This window comes from Acomys minous, assembly GCF_964271855.1.
Source record: "Acomys minous genome assembly, chromosome: 7".
In the NCBI taxonomy this organism is placed as follows: domain Eukaryota; kingdom Metazoa; phylum Chordata; class Mammalia; order Rodentia; family Muridae; genus Acomys; species Acomys minous.
In genome coordinates, this window is record NC_140488.1 from 64,661,934 (window position 1) to 64,688,040 (window position 26,107).

Below are 26,107 nucleotides of genomic sequence, written 5' to 3' on the forward strand. Positions count from 1 at the left end.
ATGTCTTCTCAAACATTAGTGTTGTTTGTCCTTACTCCCTCTTCTCCCTCTTCCTCTGCATTGCTCTCCTTTCCCCTCCCAGCTAAAATTTCCCCGACTTCCTCATTTCTCATTTTAGAGTACCCATGTGCTATTATCACCCTCTGTAGAGCTCCTTCTCTTTCCCAGGCCGCAGGTCCCTTTTTATTTTTTTCTGGTTTCTGAAGTTACTCCAGATTATATATGCACATGTAAAGAGTTGGAACTAGGAACTAGGAACTACAACTAAGAGAGAAAATGGCATCATTTGCCTTTCTGAATGTGGGTTACCTCACTCAGTATAGTATTTTCTAGTTCATCCTCCTGCCTGCACATTTCATAATTTTAGTTTTCTTTACATCTGACTAGAATTCATTGTGTGTTTGTACCACATTTTCATTATTCACTCATCAGGTTGTTTACATTTTGAGGTAAAGAGATTCATGATGTAAATTCCATTTTAGATTAAAACAAGCTTAAATAATAAATATACCAAAGATCCAGAAAATTATGAGTATATATAACTATTTAGAGAAATATTTATCTGAAACAATTTTAGAAGTATGCCATTAATCCAGACATTAAGGGTGGACTTGTATATGTCAAAATAAATTATGCTATATAAGACATAGGAGCAATATTCCCTAAGGACCTAGGGAATAGCCTGATTACAAAAATATTTTTTTAATTACACACACTCTGTTTGTTAGGTAATGTTCTCTAAAGGAGTAGAAATGATGAGACAGGTTGGTTAAAATTTTCTGTCTCACAGCTGATGCCAGGAAGGCCAAGAATTGAGTAGTTGTTCAGTCTGTGAGACTGGATGTTTCAGTACTTCCAATATGTTGCCAGAGTCCTGGAAGAGACCTAGAGAGCTGCTAATCTTCAATACAGTTTGCAATCTTGAAGAAGTAGATTCTAATACTAGTGAAAGAATGAAAATGTCTCAGCAACAGGGTAGATGAGCTTGCCAGTCAGAGTGAGGACAAGCAGGCAAAAAGGCAAAGCTTCCTCTTTTGTGTCATTTGATGTGGGCTGCCACAAGAAGGTGTTGCCCAGAGAAAACGTGGTCTTATCATCACATGTGACCCAATCAAGAAAATCCCTTACCAGCATGACCTAAAGCTGATGCTTCAGTTTTACTTGATTATATTTGTGGTCAAGTTAACAATTGAGATTAGTGATCACAAATGGCATAGGTCATGTTATTCAACTTTCTACATCTTTTCTTCCTCTCTTCCTTTCTGTCCCCTTATGTCAACGATAAGTGTTAGCATCCAAACCTCTTATGTTCCAAATCTAATAGACTAAACTAAGAATCCAATTTCTTGTTTTTAATATTTTTTATCTTATTGATTTTCTTTGTTTAGTTAATTTGTTTTATTTTTCTTTTTTGTTTTTTGAAATAAAAAGATCATGAAGTTGGGTGGGGAGGGATATGGGGAAGTCTCGCATGAAGTGTGGGATGGGAACAAATATCATCAAAATATATTTAGTGAAAAATTTTAAACTGAAAATAAATTAATATAACCATGCCACCCACCCCCAAAAATCTCCTGTCTTGTGCTAACATTTGGAAGAATGAGGGGACAACAGAATGTCCTTGTACCTTGTTTTTGAACTTTTCTGTGAATTTGAAATAATCATAAGAAGAATACTGAAAGTATCTTTTTTCTGTTTTTCAACATAAATAGAATTTTTTTTTTTTTGGAGTATGAGTGCATGGCCCACTGATAGAACACTTTCCTAGCATGGAAGAGGGCCTGAATTCATATCCAGCTTAGTAAAAGAAAAAAAGGGATTCTCCTAATCTTTGAATAATTTTAAATATTATAGTGACAAAGTTTGCATTTTGAGTTAATTTAATTTGTGTCTGAGGACTGAATTCCTTAATTTTACCTACAGTATCTGGTCAGAAGTTTATTTTGACCAACTTCTTTATCTTCCTGACATGTTCAATTGTAAGCACTGTCTGGGCAAACAAACCATTCTGGGTCATAACACCACTCAGCGGCTACAGGGGTAGCTGACATCTGAGAGAGAGAAGCTCCATCATACAGTCCAGAGTAAAAGCATTCACTTCTCATTCTTGTGTACAGGGCTCTGTCTGTAAGCAGTAGCATGGCCTTGAAGGCTGAGAAATCCACGTCTGTGAGCTCAGCCAGCACCGTAAGCCAGATTGCCTGCTGTCCAGATAGTTAAACTACCTCTCCAAGAACACAGTTATGTGTTCTTTACTTCAAAGGTCTTGAAGTGAGCCAAAAAAAAAAAAATACTGAGAGGTGCTGAATCCTGCATAGAGTAAAATTGACTTGTTTGAAAAACTCTGTGAAATCATTTTTTCTTTCTGGCACAAAAACAGTAGTACCTGGCCTCTCGTGAGAGCTGCAATTGCTGTGTAGATCTTCATCTCAGAATAAACCTAATGAAGAAAAGGAAGCACACCTAAGTGTCCCAAATACTTCCAATGCTGGTGGAATGCCCATCCCTTTCTTCATGGATATCAGGTTCTCTTTACCTGCAAAGGCAGTGTATTCTGGCACCATAGTCACAAGCTGCTGACTGCATAGAAAATGAATTTTAAAAATGCTTTTAGGTTGCTACATCTTTGAAGATAAATCAATGGAAAACAAGTGATAGCCATTTTAAACCCTCAGATAGCTAGTCTCTACTCAAGAAGGAGAGATAGAACAATTTCCACATAGCAGGAAGAGCTATATAAGATGTGTCATATCATTTTGTTCCTGTTCTTTCCTAGACACTGTAAGATATATTCTTAGGCCGTTTGAACCATGAAAACATTGCATTTATATGTTTGTGCTGATGCACTTCATGGAGCTTACAGTGAAGCATTGTGTAATTAGACATTAGACATTAGCCATGTCTTTGAGAATATATAAGGAACCTAAATTTACTCTTCTCAAGGGTAAAGGAGAGAGCAACAGGTGGATCCTGAGCAGTTGGCTGGCCTGTTTCTCTTAGCATAATGTTTCTGAGAGTCATCTACTGGGCAGCATGGGTCTGCTTTGAATGCATGTAGCTTTTCTTCGTAGGAAAGCCTTACAGTGTATTAAAGCCTATGTATGTTCTAGAGAAAGCCTCACAAGGATGTGTGAATTTGAGTAATGAATGATTCAGTACCCGTTTTTAAGTGTTAGAAGAGATTTTATTACAAAATTAAACTTTTTAAGTGGTGTTAAGATTGAACACACACATACACATGTAGATATATATTTAAACAAAATAAGAATAGCAAAATGGCTGGCGACATATCTTGGTGGGTAAAGGTGCTAACTGCTAAGCCAGACAACATGAGTTCGATTCCCAGGACCCACAATGTTGGAAGGAGAGAGCCGACTCCTGCAAGTTGTCCTCTGACTTTCACATATGCATCATGGCACTTACATTCTCCTACCCCCTATTTTAAAACAAGCAGCCATTTTACTTAGTAATTGAGAACAAACTTTTAAATCTGTTGTTTTCTCTTACATGTCTTTTAAAACGCAAAGCTCCCATTTTTTAAAAGTTTGTTCTTTGCTATGACTAAAGAAATATCAATTTCATATTTAGATTCATTTCTTTTATTCATATGAGCCTTTTGCCTATATCCATATATGTGTGCCACTTGTGTGCCTGGTCCTGAGAAAGTCAGAAAAGAGCATAAGATCTCTTGGAACTGAAACTAGGTGGTTGTGAGCTTCCATGTGGTTGCTGGGAACTGAACCTGGGTCCACTGCAAGAACAAGTACCCTTAACCACTGAGCCATGCTCCAGCCCTGAGTTGAAGATTGTTTTAAACACTAACTTGGAGCTGAATCTTCTCTCTGAAATCATTTTCAAACTCCCTATTAATCAAAGAATAGCATATAGATTTGTCAATTTGGCTCCAACTACTCTTTTTCAAAATATTGTTTTATTGTAGTAAAAATATTTAAAATAATATCTACCGTCTTAACAATTTTATTTTGCTCTGCCCTTTCCACAGAAACAATTTATTGACTAGGTAGGACAAAAATATGTAGCCTTGGCCACAAAGACATTGCTGACTGTATTCATAGCTTGTTATTTTAATAATTCTAAGCATGAAGATAATGGACCCTTGGCATTTAACATTACAGCAACCTATTGATTTCAAAAACTTGTGGTGATATCTGGATGGGACTATTAAGGAAAATCACAAATAATAGTTATTTTGGTTTTCTCTAGTTTGTACTTAGGTCATATTCCACATTGAAAAGCTTTTTTGGCTTTGCATTGCCAGCAGAGTCTTGACTTCTGACTGTTGATTTCAGGCATAGAAATTACCACACACATATTCACCTACTCAAAGGAATAGCTTATTTGGGTGAAATAGAGGAGAGTGATAGTATTGTCTGCAATTGGTGTTGGAATTTGATCCAGAGGTATATGTATGTTTGATGTGGTATTAAATGAAAGTTTAACGCTTCTAAACAATTCTTTTCAAGAATGCTAAGAATGTTCTCTACCAGGTTATAATTATGTATTTAGGAATATTTATGTACACACACAGATACACATTTATGCATATACTATTACTTAATGAAGAAAGAGGCCACAAATTTGAAAGAGTGAACGAGGCTTTGGAGAGAGGAAAGGGAAGGAGGAAATACTTTAATTTTATAATCTCAAAAATTAATTAAAAGAATATTCTCAGCACAGGTAGTCTTGCTTATAAGAAGGAAAAGGAGGCACAGGAATTCTGACTTGCCTAAAGTTGCATAGGTAATGAACCAGTGAAACAAAGATTCAAGTCCAGGACTCAATGATTAAGACAGTACTCACTTCATTTCATTACCTATATTGCCCTTAAATCCTGTTCTCCAAGTTCTGTCAAGTTGGAGGTAGTGAACCACTACTGTTATTTGAATCAGAGACAAGCAATTCCTTTGTATTTGATATGTTTCCTCACTTAGATAGTATTACCCATGACGATAACAATAAATAAATGAAATGTAAACATGGTACAAAGCATAAAACCCTGTTTATGTGCCATTTTAATACTATTGTTTTGTAAAAAAAACTACTTTTAGAATCACATTTTGTAATACTTATTTTCTTATCAACTTTTAAAATATATTGATTATATTTAATTAGCAAGGAAACTTATTTTGGTATAGCAAAAAATTGAGATCATCGTAAGAGACACTAGAATAATAGTTTAACAGAAGGAACAGAAGGATATAATATTTGTAGTTATTTGAAACTCTTAATTCTCTCTATTCTAAAAAAATGTTTTATTCTTTCTATGGTCATATCCAAAGTTAAGGTTAAAGCTTCATGATGTCTTGACCCATATAATTGTTGTTTAATGCTTATATTCTGTACATTTGAACACAACTCTTTTTGAAGCAGACATTATGTATACCCACAAAGTGTTCAACATGGGAAAAATAATTCTACATGAAGGTGCTTGTGTTTAATATGGCTTTTAGCTGAAGACTGATTATATCAATTGCTTCCATGTGTGTATTAAATTTAAAATTGTGTGTGTGTGTGTGTGTGTATGTGTGTGTGTGTGTACTTGGTGGGTGTATGGAGGGAGGTCAGAGGATATCTTTGTGGAATTGATTTTTTCATTCTGCAGTGTGGGGTCTGGAGGTCCCACTCAGGTTGTCAGGCCTGGCAGCTGGCCCCTTTACCCGCTTAGACATGTAGCATTTTTACATAAGGAAGTAAACCTTTCTGTCTCTCTCGTTTTTAATTCCTTGATTCTTAGTGAGTACTTTAAATGTTGTTCATCCAAGAAAAGTGCTTATCTATTTTACTAGGTAAAAATGAGGAACAACCAGAACAACATGGTGGTGGTGGTTCTAGAGGCTCGTACTAAACTTTCAAAATATGCTTTATCTGGATGACTGATAATATAGGACCTGTTGGCCTCTACTGAAATGGTAGATCTGATGATAAAACATGTGGAAGAGTCTTGAACTCATAAGATATTTTATTAATGTAGCAGAAAACCTGGACTTTATTATAACATTATTGAGTTTGGTAATTTAATTTTTTTATTCATATTGTTAGTAGTAATTTACATTTCATTTTATCGTAATCAGCTTTATGGTATGACCAAATTTAATTCCAAAACGATAATATTTTCTTTCCAATCTGCTATACTGACCAACAAGCAAGATAGTTAACTAATAACTTTAAGAAATTTAACTTAAGAAATGTATTCCATTCTCACTTAGAGGCTTTGCGGCTTTGCTGTTAGATCTAAGTTTAAATTTCAGCTCTGGAGCTTTTTCTTAGCAGTAAGCTAACATCCTTGAGCAGCAGCTTCTTTGTTGTCTGGCAGGTGCAGATTCTTATCTCAAAGCCTTTGGGAGGATCAGATAAGCTTGTGTGTTAACCTGGTACCTAAGTAACAAAGGCCCATTTTTAAAAAACAGTTGTCCATTTATGACAATTTATAGATGAAAAGAATTTGAGGACTAAAACAACTCAGTATTAGTTTTGTGTGTCTAGGAAATATCTATCCTTAATACAAACTGTGTAATTTTGAAGATTTTTGTTTTCTTTAGTGAAAATATTTTAGTTAACATATTTTATGCAGCAATAGTATGAACTGAACATTTTCTATAAAATACATATAATATATATCTACATTCTAAATGATATAGGTGTGTATTTTTGTAGGTTTGCCTGAATCCATCATTGCGGCTGCATGTTCAAGGAGTGGCCAGAGGGTTCTGCATGTTGATTCGTAAGTTTTAACCCTGGTAGCATTTTACATATATATACATACCTCTATATTTACAAATGTATTATGTGAAATTTTATAACAGGAAACTCTGGAATTATTTTCATTTTCACCAGTAATGCATAAAACATAAATACAAGGTTTCTTACTATATTCTTTGAAATAACAATAGTTCTCCTTTAAGAGTAAACCAAATGTACCTTTAAATTTTTTCCCCTCAAAAAAGAGCTTGTTCTTAAAATAAGTAATTCTTTAACAGGCTTGAAAATCTCATGTGTGCCTTTTTTTATATAACATATGTGTGTCTGTGAATATATACCACATTTATTTGTTACTGTTTTTTAGGCTTGATTTTTTTTTTTACTATAATTAGCTAGTAGATTTGAATTCATGGATGTCCAAATTTGAACTTAAACGTCTTAAGTAGGAAATATGTCTAGAATAGATTTATCTTAAAAGCATTAATAAGATGGAAAAACTACTTGACGCATAACAGCGCCCGTGTTCCTTGAAAGCATATCGTAAGTGTGCCACATATGCATTTACTCATTTGAACAGTGGCTCATTGATGCAGAAGACAAAGAAGCCTGTCTTTTACATATTACTTACAGTGTTTTTCAGAGTGCTAAAAAACAAAGTAGCAGTAGATCTGTAATAGTGTATAATATAGTGCTTTCCCCTTTGTTCATATTGTAAAACATGTCATCCATTAACTTATATTTAACATTTCATAAATTTATTTATTTTTAAGATATCAAATGAAGGAGTATGATTTATTTTTAAATTTTCGTATATGTATGTATGTCAGTACACCTTGTCCGTACTCATTCCTTCTTTCTTCCCCCACCCATTAACCCTCTTCTTATTAAACCCCTTCCCTCCAGTGACCTTATTCTCTGTTCATGGTGCATGTATCTACAGCTATTTTTCTTTTTCTTTTTTCCTTCTTCTTCTTCCTTCTCCTCCTCCTCCTCCTCCTCCTCCTCCTCCTCCTCCTTCTCCTCCTCCTCCTCCTCCTCCTCCTCCTTCTTCGTTTTTTGGTTTTTCAAGACAGGATTTCTCTGTTTAACGTTGGCTGTCCTGGACTCGCTGTGTAGACCAGGCTGGCTTCAAACTAAAGCCTTCTCTGATACCTTCCTTCAGATCATTTCTTTTTCACTTACGGTTTCATTTCTAGTTTTGTGATATTACATCTCTCTGTATCTCTCTTTCCATAGGCCATCTTTATTCTAGGGTTTTGTGCTGGCTAGTTTTTGTCAACTTGAGACACACACATACATACTATATATATTTTTTTCTTATCTTTGTGAAACAAATTTGATACTAATTTGTATTTCGATTTCATTCTACTTTGTTGAGTATTGTTACCTCTTTGTATTAGTAGGAGTTCTCTAAAGGAACAGGATGGATACAATGAATATATGTATGTTAAAAAGGGATTTACTAGATTGGCTTATAGGATATGGTACATATAATCTAGCAATGGCTGCCTCACACTCTAGTGATCCAGAATCCAGTAGTAGTTCAATCCATGGGATAGGATGTCTCAGCAGAGAAGGATGGGATTTGTGTATATATTGGCTGGAATATTCTGTAGGCATTGTTAAGGTCTATTTAAGTCATGTTGTAATTTAACTTTGAAAGGGTTTGCTGTTGTTTATATGTACTTTGGATGATCATTGTAAAGATGAGAGGGGGGTAATAAAGTCATCCATTATTATTTCAGTTTCTATCTGACCATTAATGTTCAGTAGTGATTTATTTGTATGAAATCAGAAACTCCAGTATTCTTCACATATACATTTAAAATTGTTATGTCTTGTTAATTAATTGTATTAAAAATATGTGGTTGCCTTCTTTAAATCTGACTAAATTTTGGCTTAAAGACTTAACTTATTAATCAGATACCAGAATAGTTATACTGGCCTGGTTTCAGCTTACATTTGCTTTATAAGTTGATTTCTAGCCTTTCAGTTTATAGGTCTTTATAAGTAAATGATATTTCTTGGAGAAAACAAATAGTTTGAACTTATATTTTAATCTGTTCAGCTGGTAAATTGGTATATATCCATTTGAGGTTATTTTAAAATTTTAAATACATTGTTTAAAATTACAGTCTTAGACATTGGGAAAATAGATGCCTTCCTAATACTTTTTACATTTATTTATTTATTTGCATGTATGTACATTTGTATATGTGCCATAGTATACATATAGGCATTAGAGGATAGCTCATGGAAGTTGGTTTCCCTTTCCATCAGAGGGGATTCTAGGACTGAATTCAGGTCATCAGGCTTAGCAGCAAGCATAAATATCAGCCAAGCTATCATACCTAGCCCCTCTCTTCCTCTTTATTAACTTTGAAACAGAACCTTACCAATGTTGCCTAGGCAATCATTGGACTCACCATGTACTCCAGTCAGGTTTTGACTTCATGATTATCCTCCTGCAGTACTATTCCCTTTTCAATTGTTGATTAGACTTTGCGTATTCTTCTAAGTTTAATTGTTTGTTTTTGTAGTTGACTGTGTTGTTTGTTCTCCATTGATCATTATGGGTTTTAATGTTTATTATGTTAGACATAAGAGATTCCTTCCCAATTCTCATATTTCTCAGGCTGTCTTTTTTCCTTCTGCATAATATTCCTTTAAGTATTTTTTATGAGGTTGGCTTAGTTTTCATGAAGTACTTTAGTTGTACTTGTTATGAAATGTTATTGTCCCTCAATTTTAAAAGCTAACTTTAGGGATTATAAAGGGGGGCTCATTACTTAAGAGCATGTACTACTCTTGCAAAGGATCAGAGTTCAATTACTAGCACCTGTGTCATGTAAGTCACAACTACATGTAAATCCATCTCCAGAGGATCTGATGCCCTCTTTTGTCTTCTGCAAGTACCTGTTCTTATGTGCACATATCCCACCCCCAAGCACACATAATTGAAAGAAGAAGACACGTGTTTAAAAGATAACTTGGCTGTTTATAGTCACCCTTGTTGGTAGTTGCTTATTTTCAAGGTCTGAAAAATAATTTCATGCTTTATGTCTATTTAGAATTCTTAGAGAGAGGTGTGTGTGATATGTTTGCTGCTGTACATGAAGTGTCTGTCATTTTTCTCTTCTAGCCTTTAATACTATTTCTTTGCTTTGTACTTCTAACAATTTGAATGTGGTTTTTCTTGGAGTGATTATTCACTGGTCATGTCTATTTGGTTTTCTAAATGCCTCCTGAGTTTGGATGTCCAATTTCTTTTCTAGATTGAGGGAATTTTCTACTATGATTTTCCGAATCCTTGATGCCTTTAGCATTTAATGCTTATGTTGTCTCCTACTCTATGCACTCTTCAATGCATCCTCGAATTCTTTGGCTTTTTTGATAAATTGAAATATATTTATTATTTTATTTAAAATATTATTGTTGTTCCTGTATATATTGCAGTGGATAAAAGCACTTTCAAGCTCTAGTATGAAACCTGAAACCATATGGTGGAAATGGACTGCCTAAAGCATCTTCTGACATCTATGTTCTCTCCATGATGGCGTGTGTGCATGCACACACATACACACTCACACACACTCATGTACACAAGGAGAATACATAAGAATAAAATATTTAAAAAGTATATTATTCTAATAATCTTATTTTATACTGTTAATAAAGCTTAATAACATAAACTATGTAGTATTAAAAGTTTTTCTAATCATTGACATATCCTGAAAGAGGAATGAAGTCAAATATGTTTTATTATTTGGTTGAATTTTTTATTTTTGAGATAGGTTCTCACTCTTCTGTTGAGTCATGATTGGAATTCACTGTGTCTAAGCATAACTTTGAACTCCTGAAGTCTTCTAGTCTCAGCCCCTGCTGCACCACCCGACAAGTGCTGAGCTCAGATGACATCTGTGAGCAACCGTGCCTGGGTTGATTGTGTGTGTGTGTGTGTGTGTGTGTGTGTGTGTGTGTGTGTGTGTGTATACATAGAGGTTTTTTCAACTTATAAAAATTTATTTATTTAATCACTTTGCAGCCTGATCCCAGCCCCCTCCCTCTTCCCCTCCTAGTCCTGCCATCACATCCTCCTTCCCCTCAGCCTCCCCTTTCCTTTTTAGAGAAGGGGAGGACTCTAAAGGGTACCAACTCACAATGTCAACTCAAGTCACAGCAGACATAATAAGTGCATCCTCTCCCACTAAGGCCAGATAAGGCAGCCCAGCTAGGGGAAAGGGATCCAGAGGCAGACAAAAGAGTCAGAGACAGCCCATCTTCCCATTGATAGGGGACACACATGATGACCAAGCTGCTATATGTGTGTATGGGGTCTATGTCCAGCCCATGCAAGCTCGGTGGTTTGTGTTCAGTCTCTTTGAGCCCCCATAGGCCCAGGTTAGTTTACTTTGTAGGTCTACGTATAGTGTTCTTGTCCTCTCTGGCTCCCTCAGTCCTTCCTCCCAGTCTTCCATAAAACTCTCCAATTGGTCCTGTTGTTTGGCTGTGGGTCTCTGCATCTGTTTCCATCAGTTGCTGTATGAAGCTTCTCAGAAGGCAGTTATGCTAGGTTCCTGTCTGCAAGCATAGCAGAATATCATTGGTTGGTTCCTGTCATTGGTTTGCAATATCCTCAGTCTCTGCTCCATCTTCATCCCTACATTTCTTGTAGGCAAGACAGATTTTGAGTCAAAAGTTTTATGCATGGGTTGGTGTTGCTCTCTCTCTCTAATGGAAGTCCCACCTGACTTATAGGAGGTGGCTAGTACAGGCTCTCATGTTCCCTGATCAGCTAGGGTCACCCTCATAGTCTCCCAGGGGCTTCCCCTCTCCCGAGATGCTCCTCCACCAATTTACATTCTCTCTTCCTCATCCCCCCTCCCCACGCCTGATCCCTGCCTTCCTTAGCCTTCTCACCCCCTCTTCCATACAGCTCCCTCCCTCCATCTACTTCAGATGGCCATTTTTCCTCTTTTGTATGTTCCTGGGTCTTTTGGTTATGCTTGCTTCTTTTTTCCCTAGGCGTCTATGTGTAATAGTCTCTTGACTTTGTTTTCCATCTCTGATACGTTTCCTACTCTTTAATTTATTTGTGAATGGAGTTTTCGACTATGTATATTTATTTGATGGATTGTCTAATTTCTAACATATACGGATTTTGTTTTTAGATTTTTCATTTTCCATGCTGAATTTTTTCTTTCATGGTTTTGAATCTCTTGACTACATTTCTGATGTTTTCATCCTCTTCTTATTTTCTTATCTAGGTTTTGGAGTGATTTGCTTAGTTCATCTTAAAATTTATATAAATTTTAAAATTAAAATAAATAAATAGAGATAATAAAGTAAAATGAAAATATAATACCATCTGTATTTCTTCCCAGTTGTAATATGTATGGCTTTCCTGTTCCCTTCAGTTGTCATTTATCCATTTCTAAAGGTAGGGAGAGTTTAGTTAATTCAACAGAGTAGATGAGAATGTTCTCTTTTGCTGAGAGGACCTTCTGGGTTGGACTCTTTTCTTTTGGGAGTTCTTGGTGAGTGTGAGATGATTCCCTTAATATCTTACATCTCTGCCTGTAACTACCACCTTTGTTCTGGTAGGTAGTAATTGGTACCAGAGAAGTAAATATCACTCTGAATATAGCCAAATGCAAAACAGTGAAGAATAGAATCGTTTGAAGGCATGAGTGTTAGGAGGGAGTCCATCAAAGTCCAGTAAGAAGCAGGAGATGGAGGTTGAGCAGGAAAGCATAATGGTGTAGGCATTCATTAATCTGATAAATTGAGTCCATATGTCTTCATTCCATACAAGAGAAAAATTGAAACAAAGGGACATTTATAAGTTTTCTGATATGGCCCAGGTTTATTTTTTTCTCACTTAATACTCATTTTTGTATTTTATACTTCATCGTTATATTTGGTGTACTTTACCAGGCTTGTCTTGCCTTGTCTTTCTGCCTCTGCCTCTGCTGACCCCTTTCTTTCTTTCTTTCTTTCTTTCTTTCTTTCTTTCTTTCTTTCTGTCTTTCTTTCTTTCTGTCTTTCTTTCTGTCTGTCTTTCTTTCTGTCTTTCTGTCTTTCTCTGTGTGTCTGTCTTTGACTCTGTCTGTCTGTCATCTTTGTTTTTGTCAGTGCTGGCAGTCAAAGCTAGGGCGTTCAATATAACAGCGAAATGCTTTACCAGTGGAGCTGTATCATTACACCCTTTAATTTAAAGACTAAATGTAAAATACTGTACCCCAGTTCAATGCATTCCATGGTATGTGTGTGTAAGGGAACTGTTTTGTATCTAATTCAGGGCTTTATGTATACTAGGCAAATGATAAAACACTAAGCTACATCCTCTGTCCTGAATTTTATGCCTTAACTCAGTCTGACAATTTGTCTTATAACTGCATTTTGTTGATTTTGGTGTTGTAGCTCAGTTTTATTCGGATATATTTCTACATTCTTATTTTTTAGCCTTGTTGTTTTTCTACATTTTGTCATTTCAGTCTTTTAGTGAATATATTGAATGTTTATTTTTTCTTTTCTGCTGGGGGCCAGCCCCAGCCTTTAAAAGGGTGACCCAAGAAGAGATAAGGAGTCAGTGAGGGAGGAGTGAGTCAGGTGCAGTGGTCAGGGGAATCTTGCAGCTCTTTATACAGGTTTCACAAAAAGAAAGAAAGACTAATGATTATCCAAGAATTACAGATTATATCATTTTGTCTCCGAGCATGTGTTTGATTTTTCATTACATGTCTGGGGTTTGAAGTTCAGTCCCAATTAGAAATTGCAGATAGAACATATTTTATTTTTATTAGCAGCCTTATAACTCTAATTCAAAGACTCTAAAGAATGTTTCCACCAAAGCAAACACGTTTATTATATGACAGCCTACTTTTAGGTTGGCAGTATTTGCAGTTTTAAAACACTCCAGACAAACAGAAAACATCTGAACTGATCTTTTTTATGAATAGCAAATACTAATACCCAACTCCTTTTATTTATCTTATTAAATGAGTCGCTGTAGGAACCCCTATATTTAAAATACATTTTCAGAGAGCTCTAAGCCTATTGAAAAAAACACTGGGTGTTTTCTTTCCATTTTATTGTGCTGGGTTGTGGTAGTTTATTTTTCTTCTAGGAGCAGGGTAAGGAGTATAGGTATTTAAAACACTTGTCTGTGGCTTAGAAAGGAAAAAAGCAGGTAATCTTGATGTCTTTTTTTTTTCTTTTTGTATTTGTTCTTTTGATATGAGAGAATTCAAAGTTACATCTGTTCTTATTTCTAGATTCCTAGTTTGTGTGGTGGGACAGCAAGGGGTATGGCTGAGCTTTGCCTCTCTATGCCTATGAGCTGATAGGCCTCTGTTGGCCATGGCCACTCAGTTAAAGATGAATGTCTGGCATTGGTTTCACCAGACTGGCTTACTTGTGGCTCCCTGAGTCAAGGGACTGGTGATCATGCTGGTGGTGGTGTGAGTGGGATGGGGAGCCTATTGCAGTCTGACTAATTGCTCTGGGTGGAAGAGTAGGTTGGAAAATAATTTAATCTTTCAATGACTATGAAGGCTGTGAGAACATCCATCTAGTGGAACATGACTTCAGTACAGTTCTTAGCACTTCTTTTGGTGCTATTGTTGGAAGTGGAAGCCAAGTGATACTTGAAGTATCTGTAAAATGCCACATGGTAGCTTCTGGAGGAGTAAATGTCATGTTCTTGCTTAAAGGTTGGGGAAAACCTCTGGTGAGTAGGGACAGAATTTAGCTAGCTGATTCACAGAGACCAGAGGCCTGGAGCCCTTAGTTGATTTCACATACAGGCTCATTCTATCTTTTTCACTCCTCTTAAAACATCTTTCTGTTTTCATTTTTATGCCTTGAATGTTGCATTTTAGGTGTATGTCTAGCACTTTATAAATTTTTTTCAGGTTTCTTTTTGAATTTAATTTGTTTTTAAGATGTACTTTACTTTACATATGCTATAGCTTTCTTTTTTTTTTTTTTTTCCAAAGTGACATTCAGGTCTGGAAATTCTGCTTGTTTGTTTTTGAAACAAGGTCTTGCTAGATAGCCCAGTGCTTGGCTCAGAGTCAATAAGTAGCCCGATCTGGCTTGGAATTTGTGCTCCTTTTGTGTCAGCCTTCTGAGTGCTCACAGTTTGACTTTTTTTTTTTTTAAAGATTTTGTTTTCTTTGCTCTAATCTGAGAGAAAGGGGGGAGGAAAAAGGGAGGCAAGGAAGGAGAGGGACAGAGACAGGGACACACAAACACAATATGTATGTGTATGATATATTTGTGTGGTATATGTGTGCATTTTTTTGTTTGCACATATGCGGGGCTAGAGGAGGTCATCAGGTGTCCCATAGTTTTAGTCTCTGCCTTATTCCTTTGAGATAGGACCTGTCAGGTTGTCCACCACCAAGGGAAAGCACTGTAATCTTTGTCCCCAAAGCCCTGGGGTTAAAAGTGGGCATGCTTATGCTTGTGTGTTGCATGCCTATTTGTTTATGGGCTCCCTGGGATTTGAACTCAAGTCCTCATTTCTGTACTCTAAGTATTCTTACCTACTGAGTTATCTTTCTACCCCCAATTCTTTCATGAAAGCAAATATATATTATAAAAGGTTCATGGAGTGTTTAATACTGTTTGTTATTGTCTTTTCCATTTTCAGGTGAGTGCCACATGGCTTCATCCACCGGAAATGTTGAATTTTGCATTGTTTTTTAATAGAAAAAATTTTCATACACTATAGTTTGATCATGTCCCCCCAATTTTTCATGTCCTTCTCACCCCCTCATCCACCCAACTTTATGTTCTTTTTCTCTCTGTGTTTACTTTATATGTCTTTCCTCCTTGTAATTTTTAATATTCTTTCTTTGTTCTGTACATTTAGTGTTTTGTGTCACAGGGAAGGAATTTCTTTTTAAAGTTTTTATTGTTTGTGAATTTCACATCATGCAACTTCATCCACTCATCTCTCTGTCCCCCCATATCTACCTTCCACCCTTGAAACCTCCCCCCAAAAGGAAAAACAAACCATATTGTGGTGGAAGCTGTAGTGTGCTATAGTCTACCCTTTTGTCTGCACACCTTTTTGTTGTTTGTTTCGTTTTGTTTTGGTTTTTGTTTTTTTCAGACAGGGTTTCTCCGTGTTAGCCTTGCCTGTCCTGGCCTTGTTTTGTAGACCAGGCTGACCTCAAACTCTCTGCGATCCACCTGCCTCTGCCTCCCAAGTACTGAGATTAAATGCGTGCACTACCTTGTCTGCATAAATTGTCTGCACATCTTTCCATGCAAATGTTCATTGCAATGAATAATTTGTCTGGTTTGAAGCCTCTGCTACACTATAAATACTGGATCCTCACCAGGAATCCTCTTGGATATCCTGTTGTTACCCTATGTCATGGAGATCCTTCAGCTTTAGTTCTGCAGGACTGGCCTCCTTACATGTTCCAACAGTTCATTAATGGGCTAGATGTTGGGGTGGGCTAACTCAAAGCCCTGGGTCTGGGCCTGGGCCTGGGTGATAGCTGAACTGGTTAGCCCATCAGCTCTCCAGTACCCAAACCAGCAGAGTGATCTCTGTAGTACTGCCCCTGTTAGCTCATCCAGTACTGCAGTTGGCGAGGGGTAGGGTCAGCTATTCTACTCTTATGACCTCAGGGCTGCCTCAGCCAACCACCATCCCACCAGGGTCAGCTCTGTTGTACTGTCCAGGGGAGGTACAGGGGACAGCTCTCCTGCTCTCATAACCTCAGGGCCAGCTCTCCTACCTGTGGGTAGGGTGGTTGAAGGATGGAGAAGGCACCTCTCCCTCATCCACACCAACACACGGCATATGAGTTGGTAGGGTCAGCTCCCCCACACTCATCAGGGCTAGCTCTACCAGACCTTTCTTCCTCCTCCCCTGGCCTGCAGGCCTGGGGTGGGCCCATAGTGGATTTCTTGTCTGGTCTAGTCTATTTGGTATTCTGTTTGTATCTTCTTCCTCGATAGGCATCTCCTTCTTTTAGATTAGGGAAATTTTCTTCTATGACTTTGTTGAAAACATTTTCTGTTTTTTGAGCTGGGTTTCTTCTGCTATTTATATTATTCATAGGTTTGTCCTAGATTTCCTAGGTCTTTTATGTTTAGTCTTTTTCCTCTCCCCTTTTTTTGTATTTAATATTTTCCTTGACTGATAGATATATCCAGTTCGATGTTGTGTTCTAGACCTGACATTTTCTCTTTTGTGTCTTGTAAGCTGTTTGGTGAGGCTTACCTTTCAGGCTTTTGTATGCTATCCTAAGTTTATCATTTCTAGCTATATTTCAGCTTGTAGTTCTTTAGTGATTCTATTTCTACTTTTATGTCCTGAGATTCAACTCTTTTTGTTTTTATGATATTTATTAAAATATTTGATTATTTTAAGGTCCTCTTTTAAAGTCCTTGAACATATTCAAAATTGATATTTTGAAGTTCTTGTGCTTTAGTGGAATTGCATTTATCAGGTCCTATTATAGTAGGGTTATGAGCTTCTGAAGGAGGTGTATTGTCTTGGCTGTTCATATTTGAGGTTTTGCAGTGGTATCTAGGCATATGGAGTTAAGATGTTTGAAGCATTTTCTTCTTGTAAATCTCTGATCTCATGCTTGATGGAAACTATGTGTTCCATTCTTTGATCTCTGGATCATAGGCAATTGTGGCTGTGGGGTCCCTAGTAGAGAGTGTTTATGCTAGTCTGTTGTAGATCACACAAATGAATGGAGATGGTCTAGGAATAAAGGCTAAGAGGGGCAGGGGTAATGAGCTAGGTGGGCTGGGGTCCACACCAAGAGGCAGAATCCTAGAAAATAGATATAAGGTGGGAGGAAGGGTTCCTGAACCAGGTCGCTACCGGACTAAGACTAAACCTGGAGAGATTAGAATGGAGGACTGGAGCTATAGTGAGAATTGCCTACATGCTTCCCAGCATAGTGTGGCCACTGGGGTTCCTGGTTTTAAAAAAGTATTTTAGTCCATAGGAGGTGTGGAAAGTATGTGGGAGAGAGCTAAGCATGGTTAGCACAGGCTAATAAACAGAGTCCCCAGGGAATAGTGGTGGGGTGAATTTTGCATTACTCTTAACTGAGAAATTATCTGTGGAAGTCTTGCTTTCTTCAAAAAGGCCTTTACATTTCTTTTGGCTTTGTCACCAAGTATTGCTACTAGCTGTATTTTTCTTTTCCTTCAGTAACAAATGATCACAAATATAAACATATTATATAATTATTTTTTTATAGCCTAGAAGTCTGAAATGAAACGTATGTCATGGGACTAATATTAAATGTAGATATTTCTGCACTCCTGAGGGAGATTCCAGAGATACCCATTTCCCTGTTTTTGAGTTCTAGAGGCCATTGCTGTCCCTTCCTCTGTCTTTAAAGTACATCACTCCAACTTTCCCCATCTATCTTCCTATCCTTTCCTTCCATCTTTGACTTGACACCTCTTTATGAGGACCATTGTGGTTATATGCAACCTATGTGGATGATCTAGGAATTTATTTTTTCATTTTGGCATCCTTAATTATGTTAGTAAAATCTCATTTGTTATGAAAAACAAAAGTCCATCAAATGGAAATTCAAATTTGGACATTTCTGAAAAGTCATTATTATGTGTACCTTATTTGCTCAAAGCAATTTTTAGGTTAATTCGGGGGCTTTGGTTTGGGTTTTGTTGTTGTTTCTATAAGTAGAATAAATTATAGCACTACTTTCACTTACTTATGATATCAGTTAAATATTTACTTAGCTAAATTTTACACTTCAACTATAGACACCCTTCAGCAGCATTCCAACATGTATTCTTTGTGAATATGTTCTACTTGTTCAGTCTTTATGCTTTTAATGATTTCATCTATTCTGTGTGAATATTTCTTACATTGAAAATAGATTTTTTCCAATATGTTGTGATTAATATTTTCCTTCCCCCAACTCCTCTCAGATCCTACCCATTTTTCCATCTACCCAAATCTATACCCCTTTCTCTTGTTCAAACAGGCATCTAAACATATAATGTTAATAATAAAATAAAAATGAACCAGAATGGGACAAAAAAATTGAAAAAAGAGAGTCAAAGAAAAAGCACAAGAAGCACATACACACAGAGACTCACATGCACACATGCAGAAATCCCACGAAAACTCAAAATCAGAAACAATAATAATAATATGCAAAAGACCTGTAAGGTTAAAAAATTAAAAGGATGCCCAGACAAAGCATTATAAAACTAAACCCGAAAAACCTCTGCAATTCTTATTCCTCCACCACCAACAGACAAAATATAGCTTTTTAGTGAAGCATTCCTTAATATTTCTAGTAACATCAAATTTTGTATTTTTACCTTCAAATTTATATACTTTTATAATGTAACATTTTTATATCATGATATTATTTGTAGATATTCTGGGGTCATCCTTTATTCATTTATAGATCCTCACAGCCAAAGAGTATCTAGAACATAGCAGTTTTTCAATGAACATTTGATAAATGAATAAAATTTAACAGTGTTTAGATATGCCAAGTTACTGTGGTCTTGGTGAGACCTCATACTGTGGTGAGAATGTACAATTGACTAATTCATGTTTTTTGCCTTGTTGATAATCTTTACACTTGAAAATTGTTGCTGGTTTAGAAGGGAGGCATCTATAAAGAACAAAGTTGATTTCCTTGTTTTTATTTTTTTATTTTTATTTATTTTTATTTATTTATTTTTTTTTTTGGTTTTTCAAGACAGGGTTTCTCTGTGTAGCCTTGGCCATCCTGGACTCACTTTGTAGACCAGGCTGGCCTCGAACTCACAGCGATCCATCTGCCTCTGCCTCCCGAGTGCTGAGATTAAAGGCGTGCGCCACCACGCCCGGCATTTTTCCTTGTTTTTAATAGCCAAGTAGTATTTCATTGTGTAAAGGTACCACAATGTCTTTATCCATTCTTGGATGGAACTAGAAAAGATCATCCTGAATGAGATAACCCAGACCCAGAAAGACACACATGGTATGTACTCACTTAAAAATATTTATTCACTTAAACTCACACATGGTATTTACTCACTTATCAGCCCAAAATAGATGTCCTCTGAGAGTCTCCACTCAGTGGGGGATCAGGGCAGATGCTGGGACTCACTGCTGGACTCCAGGTGGGGGAAAAGAAGGACCCAGATTGTCTGAAGCCCCACAAGACCATCAAGGCCAGCCAATCTGGACCCAGGGGTGCCTGCAGAAACAGCTGTACCAGCCAAGGACAATGAATGTAGTAAACCTAGACTCCCTGTTCATATATAGCTAATGGACAGCTCATTCTCCATGGTAGTGAGGAGAGCTAGGACTGCCTCTGACATGAACTCTGGTGCCCTCAATTTGATCAATTCCCCTTGGTGGGAACGCCTTGTGGGCACACAGAAGAAAGGTAAGCAGTCTATCTAGATGAGACCTGATAGGCTGTGGTCATATGGTGGGGGAGGAGGTCCTGTTCTGTCAGATTCTAGGCGAGGGGAATAGGGCTAAAGAGGGAAGAAGGGGGGAACGGGAAGATACAAGTGAGGGGATAACAATTGGGATGTAATCTGAATAAATTATACTTAAAAAACAACAAAGAGCAAAGTTGAAGTGTGTACAGGGTTTAAACAAGTTGAGAGGGATTCTTACTCATTTCTAGCATATTTTGGAATACTAACCTTGCTGTTAGTGATGGTTTATATTCTCCAGTTACTTTGACAGAATACACAGTCATTACCTTTTATTTTTCTGGTTTCCTCAGATAGGTTCTATTCTATTGAATGGGCTAGGTCTGTTTTCAAACTTGAACAGTGTTCCTTGTACTTGGAAGGCTTTGAAACTATAGGACAAAATACTGAAACTTTCCCCCATTATATATTGCATAAAACCAGAAATGAATTTATTTAGGACTCAGAAAATTTATAAAATAAGTGCAAAAGGATTTTAAGTAGGTTTTTGAAATTGCCCTAACACTAGTATCTTGCATATGTATTACAGTTTGGACCTGGACTATCCCCAAGTCTCATGTGTTAAAGGTGTGGGCAGAAGTCTTTTATCATGGTGGGAGGTGGTAGAAAAATTAGGAGATGATACAAGGAAGTTATGCCATTGGGAGTTGACCCTTAAAGGGCCCATTTATTGGAACCCTGATTTTTAAATCTTCTTCATTAGGAAATAGTATATGCATATTATAAATATAATATACATATAAAATGTATATGTATCAAGGCAGCAATAAAATTTTATATATATATATATATACTTTAGTGAGAAAGCAGAAAGTACTATTTACAGAGATTTTATAAGTGACTAAAAAAGCTTGTGATTAAAATAAGTGTGCAAAGGCCAGATTTAAATGAGGGGACTCCATTCTCTGATAGTGCACATTCCCTTTATCCTGACTCTTTACCATCATGTACATTTTGCTGCTTTCCTTTTCCTTAGCACCCTACTGTGGACATAGCCCTATAGTTTTCTTGGTTTGCATAGTATAAACTGGCTCCTAAGTTACTCCAGGTTCTAGATTTAAGGAAACTGAGTATGGACAGGCCTTTGTCCCTTTGAGATATGTTCTTGGAATGCCCTGTAATATCTCTATTCATTTATCTTGGGGAAATGTTGGCCCTTAATGCATGGACATACAGGTATAGGTATGGATAAAGCGCTTCTCAGGCTCGATGTACACATGTTTACCTTCACTGTGGAAAGGCAGGAAGAGATCAAGAGAGATTACTATAGGCAGTGGTTTGTGCTCTTTTTTTTTTTTTTTAATAGAAACACTTTAATGGAAACTCATGGCTTTAAAAGTTTCATTCTGTCATTTGTTAGATACATACCTTTGGGTATGTCATGAGGCAAAACATAATGATGACACAAATATGTGGTAGAAGAGACAGCAGAAAGATAAAAGTGACTAGACTAGGGGGAAAATAATACCATTCAAGAGCACATCCCCAGAGACCTACCCTCTTTATCCAGTCCCCACCTATTATTTTTACCATGCTTAAATAATGTCATCACATTATGAATCTTTCAGTGGTATTGTACATTATTTAGATCAAATCCTTCATGATCCAGTCACTTCTCAATGATTGGAGCCATTAACTGGGAACCAAATTCTCATGTTAGGACACATTTCATATCCAAACCTCCAACTAGTATTTGCAATCTGTAGATTCATACTTTTCAAGAGCTGATTTAAACAAATGAAGCATTTGTTTGTTTTATAAGTAACATTTTAAACTGATATCTGCCAACATTTGTTTTCAATTAATTGTAAAGGAAAGCATTTTTTAGTAAATGAGCACATGGTAATTTAATAATTCATTTAGCCAGGTATCTATTATGTATTATGGTATTGTGTTCTCCTATTATGACAAAAATATGAAGTTCTATCTACCATGTGTGTGTGCGTGTGTGTCTGTGCATATGTGGGTATAGTTAATATCATTGTGTTTCAAAAGAATCGTACCACAAATTAGCCTATACTATTTGTTTATTTATAAAACAGTCTTTTGTTCTTTTTTCCCCATCTAATCTCCCAAAAGAAGCCAAAGTGAGCTAGGTAATAAACTATAATGCTTCAATAAAATTGAATGTTATATAAGAACTTTACCCTTACTTACAAGGTTCATTTAGCTATTTAGTAGAATAATAACCTGAAATATACTTTGATCTTGAAGAATTGGAGTTGAGTGATGCTTCTTCTCCTTAATGTGATTTAGTCTCTCTTTTTTTAAAATATTGAATAAGACTAATGTTCTAAGACTAACACAAAGCAAAAATTAACTGGTTATTATGATCACTTACTGCATTCATCTTTTGTACAGATCTTCTTGGTACTTTTAATTGTCATAGTTCAGGGTTATGTTTCATTCAAGTAGTGATTTTTTAAAAAATGTGGCCCCATTATAACAAACCAAGTACACCTTCTGTTGACATCTGCCTTTTAAAAAAACTTTAAAAAAAAGATTTATCACTTATACAGTTTTAGGTCTGCATGTGTGCCTGCACGCAAGAAGAGAGCACAAGATCTGACTATAGATGGTTGTGAGCCACCATGTGGTCTTTGGGAATTGAACTCAGGACCTGTGGAAGAACAGCCAGTGCTCTTAACCTCTAAACCTTCTTTCCAGCCTGACATCTGCCTTTTTGTCATTACCAGCTGCAGCTAATCTGTTCCAAGTAGTTTAATTCATTGTTGTAGTGCCATAAATTCTTGCAGACATATTTTAAACTAAAGTTAACTTCTGCCAAATTGTAATTAGAGAAGGACTACTTTTGTGCATGAGCTTTGTAAAACATGTAAAATCTGTAGTTTTTTTTCATAGAGATGCATTTACTGTAGATATTAGCTATTGGCATATGTAAGTTAAGAATAGCTGTTATACCTACGCAACTCAATGAACACAGGGAAGTCGAGCTGGTGCCTATATAGAGCCTTCACCCATAATTGCTAGTATCGTTGGTATGGGAAGGTGCTCTGCACAATATCTGAAGATAAACAAACACTAAAGGAGCCACAAATCCTTTGATCTACAGTGGTCTCCTGTGTAAAAGACATGGTAGGGCAATGGTGGCACAAAGGTTTGGGAGTAACAAGTAATCAACATCTGGTTTGTCTTAAGTCCCACTCCACAAGATGGAACCCATACCTGACACTGCTTGGTTTACCAAGATCCTATGATTATATAGCCCAGGGATCTAGGGAGAAAAACAAATACTACTGTTCTACTAAAGGAACATACTAATAGGTTGTAACCATAGATAAGTACCTTGTTCAGTCATCATCAGGGAAGCAGCAGAGAAATTTCCTCCTGCAGCAGATGGGGTCAAACACAGACCCACAGCTGGACATTTTTTCAGAGAGTCAGTGTGAGAAACCTTGCAAAACTCAGCCTTAAAGGGATATATTCCTCATACACCACCTTAGGCCTTAAGGAGCTCTGGAAGAGAAGGCAGAAAGAGTTTAAGAGGACACCAAGAAAGCAAAGCCTTCTAAAGTCAGCAGGACAGTTGCATGTATGAACTCACAGAGACTGAGGTAACATATACAGGGCCTGCACGGGTCTGTACCAGATGGGGTCCTAGAGCTGAAAGAAGTAGACACAGGCCCCTCATCCATTACCCAGAAGCTATCTCCAATTTATAACCACTTACAAATGAAAAATTGGTTTGCTCCAAGGGAGTCTCACTAGGGAAACCAAATATTTTTTTCTTATTTTATTAATAATTTGTTCACTTTACATCCCAAATGAAGACTCCCGGTCCCAAAGTCCCCCTCCTTCCCTCCCCTAGTCCTCAGAAAGTGGGAGCCCTCCTCCCCTAACATCTGACCTCAGCCTATCAAGTCTCATCTGGACTGACTGTATCCTCTACTCTGTGGCCTAGCAACCCCTCACCCCCCACCAGGGGGAGTGATCAATGAATGAGCACCAGAGTCTATGTCAGTAGTCCCTGCTCCCCGTATTATGGGTTGCACAAGGAGACTGTGCTGCCTATCTACTACTACATATGAGCAGAGAGTCTAGGTCCTCTCCATGCATGGCCCTTGGTTGGTGCATCAGTCTCTGCAGCACCCCCTCCTCTGCCCAAATTTGTTGGCTCCATTGGTCTCTTTGTGGGGCTTCTGTCCTGTCCTCCACCTCTTCCATAGGACTCCCTGCACTCCATCCCAATATTTGTCTATGAGTCTAAGCATCTGCTTTTATCCTCTGCTGGGTGGAGTCTTTCCCAGGACCTCTATGGTAGGCTCCCTTCCTGTTCCTTCTCTTCAACTGCTTCTATTTGCCCTTCTGAATGAAAATTAAACATTCTCCCTAGGGCCGTCTTTGTTATTTCGCTTCTTTAGGTCTGTGTATTGTAATATGGTTATCCTGTATTATATGGCTAATATCCACTTATAAGTGGGTATATATCATGTGTGTTTTTCTGGATCTGAGTTACTTTACTCAGGGTGATCATTTCCAATTCCATCCATTTGCCTGCAAATTTTAAGATTTCCTTGTTTTTAATAGCTGAGTAGTATTCCGTTGTATAAATGTATCACAATTTCTTTATCCATTGTTCGGTTGAGGGACATCTAAGTCGTTTCCAGATGCTGGCTATTATGAATAAAGCTGCTATAAACATAGTTGAGCAAATGTCCTTATTGTATGGTGGAGTGTCTTTTGGGTATATTGCTGGGTCTTGTGGGGAGCACTATTCCTAATTTTCTGTGAAAGTGCCAGATTGATTTCCAGATTGGTTGTACAAGTTTGCACTCCCACCAGCAACGGAGGAGTGTTTACCCATTTCTCCACATCCGCTCCAGCATGTACTGTCACTTGAGTTTTTGATCCTTTGCATTCTGAGGGCTGTAAGAGTCATTTTAATTTGCATTTCCCTGATAGCTGGGGACATTGAGCATTTCTTTAAGTGTTTCTCGGCCATTCGATGTTCCCTCTGTTGAGAATTCTCTGTTTAGCTCTGTACCCCATTTTTTACTTGGATAATTTGGCTTGATGATGTTTCATTTTTTGAGTTCTTTATATATTTGGATTCTAGTCCTTCATCAGATGAAGGCTTGGTGAAGATCTTTTCCTTGTCTGTAGGCTGTCGTTTTGTTCTGTTGAGAGTGTCTTTTGCCTTACAGAAGCTTTTCAGTTTCATGAGGTCCTATTTATTAATTTTTCATCTTAGAGCCTGTGTTATTGGTGTTCTGTCAGGAAATTGTCTCCTGTGCTAGTGAACAGTTCTTACAGCCTTTGTTGTATCAATGATTCCCTTTTCCAGTATGTTCGCAGAATGTCCGTGCAGCACATTGTAACTAACCTCAGAGGAACTCTACAGAATTTTCTCTGCTATCAAAGATCCTTCAACACCTGCTTTCTCAGCAATAGTCATTGTGGGAATTTTGAGTGATCTTTTAATAATTTCTATACTTATTTTCTGATCTTCATTAGCTAGTAATTAAAGTACCCTATTGAAGAGATATGGAGTAGGCAGCCTTATCTTGTTCCTGATTTCAGTGGAATTGATTTAAATTTCTCTCCATTTAATTTGATATTGGCTATATGGTTGCTGTATGCTGCCTTTACTATGTTTAGGCACATGCCTTGGAGCTGTGATCTCTCAAAGTCTTTTAATATGAATGAGTGTTGGATTTTGTCAAATGCTCTTTTTGTCAATGGAGATGATCATGTGGATTTTCTTTTTCAGTTTGTTTGTATTTGGTGGATCCAGATCAGAGCTGTGGTGGGGAGAACTGGGAGGAGTAGAGGGAGGGGAAATTGTAATTAGGATATATATGCTTAAATTTCGTTGGGATGTGTTTTTTTCTGACGACTTCTAATCTACTTTTCAAATCTACAGGGCTCTCAAGTGTGTGGATGCTAGCTAGTG

General features: G+C 37.1%; 1 protein-coding gene across 2 annotated transcripts in view; it reads left to right on the forward strand.

Moving 5' to 3' along the window:
- Window positions 1-26,107, forward strand: part of CHM (CHM Rab escort protein) — a 157,421-nt gene that overhangs the window by 11,827 nt on the left and 119,487 nt on the right. For both annotated transcript variants that reach the window (XM_084788787.1, XM_084788788.1), the window contains exon 2: window positions 6,676-6,742. In XM_084788787.1, coding sequence (XP_084644913.1) covers window positions 6,676-6,742 — 67 coding nt within the window. The remainder of the gene's footprint in view (window positions 1-6,675; window positions 6,743-26,107) is intronic.